Source organism: Nicotiana sylvestris, chromosome 7 (assembly GCF_000393655.2).
Source record: "Nicotiana sylvestris chromosome 7, ASM39365v2, whole genome shotgun sequence".
Taxonomy (NCBI): Eukaryota; Viridiplantae; Streptophyta; class Magnoliopsida; order Solanales; family Solanaceae; genus Nicotiana; species Nicotiana sylvestris.
The window spans coordinates 32065877-32069167 of NC_091063.1; the positions used below are offsets into that span (position 1 = coordinate 32065877).

The 3291-nt window shown below is 35.9% G+C and overlaps 1 protein-coding gene across 1 annotated transcript; it reads right to left on the reverse strand.

Annotated features, from left to right (window-relative positions):
* Positions 1-565: 565 nt before the first annotated feature.
* On the reverse strand, positions 566-1294 carry LOC138872940 (secreted RxLR effector protein 161-like). The gene has a single exon (XM_070151362.1). The coding sequence runs from the start codon at positions 1292-1294 to the stop codon at positions 566-568; it is 729 nt and encodes a 242-aa protein (XP_070007463.1).
* Between the last annotated feature and the right edge of the window lie 1997 nt (positions 1295-3291).

Sequence of the window (3291 nt, forward strand, 5' to 3'; positions counted from 1 at the left end):
CCAGAAATTTAGGTCAGATTCTAGGGAGCCAGAAAGATCTATCTTGGATTTATTTGGAGTGGAGGAAATAGGGGGGTCTTCCATAGGTCATTTTCCTAAAGCTTTTTCTCCTAAGATTTGAGAATGATCAGACAAATCACCCTGCGAAGAAGCGAAACCCTCTGAATGGTCGGACCCTAGCTCTACTTGTTCTGGGGGAATAGAAAGGGGTTTTGCTTTGGAATGGGTACTTTTTCTTGTGGAGGTAGATGGGTTCTTGGAGTGTTTATCCATTAAAGGATAGTGGTTTGAGCAGAGCTTCGGAGAAGGGTTTTCTATATGATAGAGATAAAAGTGATTGAAAAGAGATCTTTGCCTTAAAAAGAGGGATTCTGAACCTTCTGACGGTTGAGTACAGAAAAGGAAAAAGGCTTCAGTTGAATAGACGTGATGATTGGCTTTCCATCTTTGAACGGCGCAATTGATGTGAAAGAAGAGGAAAAGAGAGGGAAAACGGAGGCGTAATTAATGAAAAAGTAAGAGACAATTATTAAACCTACAAAAGTAACCGGATTACACATATGTCCTACAAATTATTATTAATGCAAGTAATTCCAAGTAATTTTCTCAAAGCACAAAACATATCCTCTAATAAAGGCTTAGTAAAAATATTTGCTAATTGATCAGTTGTTCCAACAAAAGATATTTTTACGTCTCCCTTAAGAACATGATCTCTAATAAAATGATGCTTGATGTCTATATGCTTTGCTCTAGAATGATGCATAGGATTCTTTGAAAGACATATAGCACTAGAATTATCACAGAAGATTTGAATAGGCTTAAAAAATAATTCATAGTCACCAAGTTGATGAGACATCCACAGTAGTTGTGCACAACATTGTCCAATAGCAATGTATTCAGTTTCAGTTGTGGATAGTACAACTGATCCTTGTTTTTTACTATTCCAAGATATTAAAGCTTTGCCAAGCAATTGACATGTCCCACTCATGCTTTTTTTGTCTTCCTTATCACCTGCAAGATCAGCATCTGAAAAACCTTCTAAATTAAAAGTGTTAGAACGAGGATACCATAATCCATGAGAGACAGTTCCAATATGATATCGAATAATTCTTTTTACTGCAGTCATGTGAGACTCCTTAAGAGGTGACTGAAACCTGGCACATTTACAAACACTGAACATAATATTTGGTCGACTAGCAGTTAAATAAAGAAGAGAACCAATCATTCCACGATACTTAGTTTCATCAACAGATTTTCCCTGTTCATCTTTGTCGAGACTTGTTGAAGGACTCATTGGTGTGACAATAGCTTTGGCACTGCTCGTGCCGAATTTTTGGATCGGATCCTTTGTGTATTTAGTCTAACACATGAATGTTCCGTCTTCAAATTGTTGAATTTGAAGTCCAAGAAAGAACGTCAGTTCTCCCATCATACTCATTTCGAACTCACTTTGCATAAGATTTGAAAATTCCTTGCACATAAGAGGATTAGTACTACCAAATATAATATCAATATAAATTTGAATAATGAGATTACCTTCTGATGATCTTTTAATAAATAGAGTATTATCTACTTTACCTTTTGTAAACCCATGATCAATTAGAAAAGAGCTTAATCTTTCATACCATGCTCGTAGAGCTTGCTTCATCCTGTACAGTGCTTTAGTTAGCTTTTACACATGATATAGGAAATCTGAGTCTACAAACCCAAGGGGTTGCTTCACATATACTTCTTCTTCAACGAAACCATTTAAGAAGGAACTTTTAACATCCATCTAAAATAACTTGAATCCTTTAAATGATGCATATGCCAATAGAATATGTATAGATTCCAGACGAGCTATTGGGACAAAGGTTTCAGCATAGTCGACTCCTTCTTGTTTTGAATATCCTTGAGCAACTAATCTGGCTTTGTTTATTATGACTTTTCCATCCTCATTTAGCTTATTTCTGAAGACCCACTTTGTCCCTATCACATGAATGTTTTCAGGTTTGGGTATCAGCTTCCATACTTGATTTTTGTCGAATTGATCTAACTCATCCTGCATCGCTTGCATCCAACTTGAGTATTTAAGAGCTTCCTCTATTTTCTTTGGCCCAATCTGAAAGATCAGTGCTATGTTTGCTTTCTTCTTGAGAGCTCCCCTGGTTTTCATTCCTTCATTTGGATCTCCTATGATGAATTTTTGAGGATATTCAGGTTCACTTCTCCATTCGTTTGGGCGAACTGTATGAGTAGTCGACTCCTTCGGTGGTTCTGGTGGATTGTTGCTAGTTTCATTAGTTGACTCTATCACGACGTCAGATCCATCAGTCGACTTTTGTGATTTGCTTGTCTCCTGATTTTCTTGAATTTGATCTTCATCACCTGCAATAATACTTTTCTCGACTGAGGAGTTATTTTCATCAAATATAATATGCATAAACTCTTCCACACACATCGTGCATTTGTTGTATACTCTAAAGGATCTACTATTTAATGAGTGACCCAGAAAAATACCTTCATCACATCTTGGATCAAATTTTTCAAGATTGTCCTTACCATTATTGTGAATGAAACACTTACTTCCAAAGGGATGAAAGTAACTAATATTAGGACGTTTACCTTTCCACAGTTCATAAGAGGTTCTCTTTAGAATTGGCCTTATGAGACATCGGTTGAGAATGTGACATAATGTACTTACTCCTTCTGCCCAGAAATAGTTTGGTAGAGAATGATCTAGTAACATCGTTCTTTCCATATCTTGTAGTGTTCTATTTTTCCGTTCCACAACACCATTCTGTTGGGGTGATCTTGGTGCAGAGAAATTATGAGTATATCTTTAATCATTACAGAAGTCTTCGAATGCTCTGCTTTCAAATTCTCCTCCATGATCACTTTATATTGTTGTAATCAGATACCCTTTTTCTCTTTCAACCTTCTTACAGAAAACCTCAAAGTTTCTTAACGCTTCATCCTTATTAGATAAGAAAATCACCCAAGTAAAACACGAATAATCATCAATAATAACAAAAGCATATCTTTTTCCTCCTATGCTAGCAGTTCTAGTAGGTCAAAATAAATCCATATGAAGTAATTTCAAGGTTTGACCTAATAGAACTATGACTGGTGGATTTGCACATTCCATTGAGTTGCATTTGCAATTCCTCAAACTCTTCTTGAAGTACTTCTTTTTCGATTTCACATACTTCATGCTTGAGTTTTCAGTCTTTTACTTCTTTGTTGAGTCTCTTTAGGTCATCCATCATTTTTTGAGACTCTTTCAAAGTGAGATCAATAATATCCTGCAAT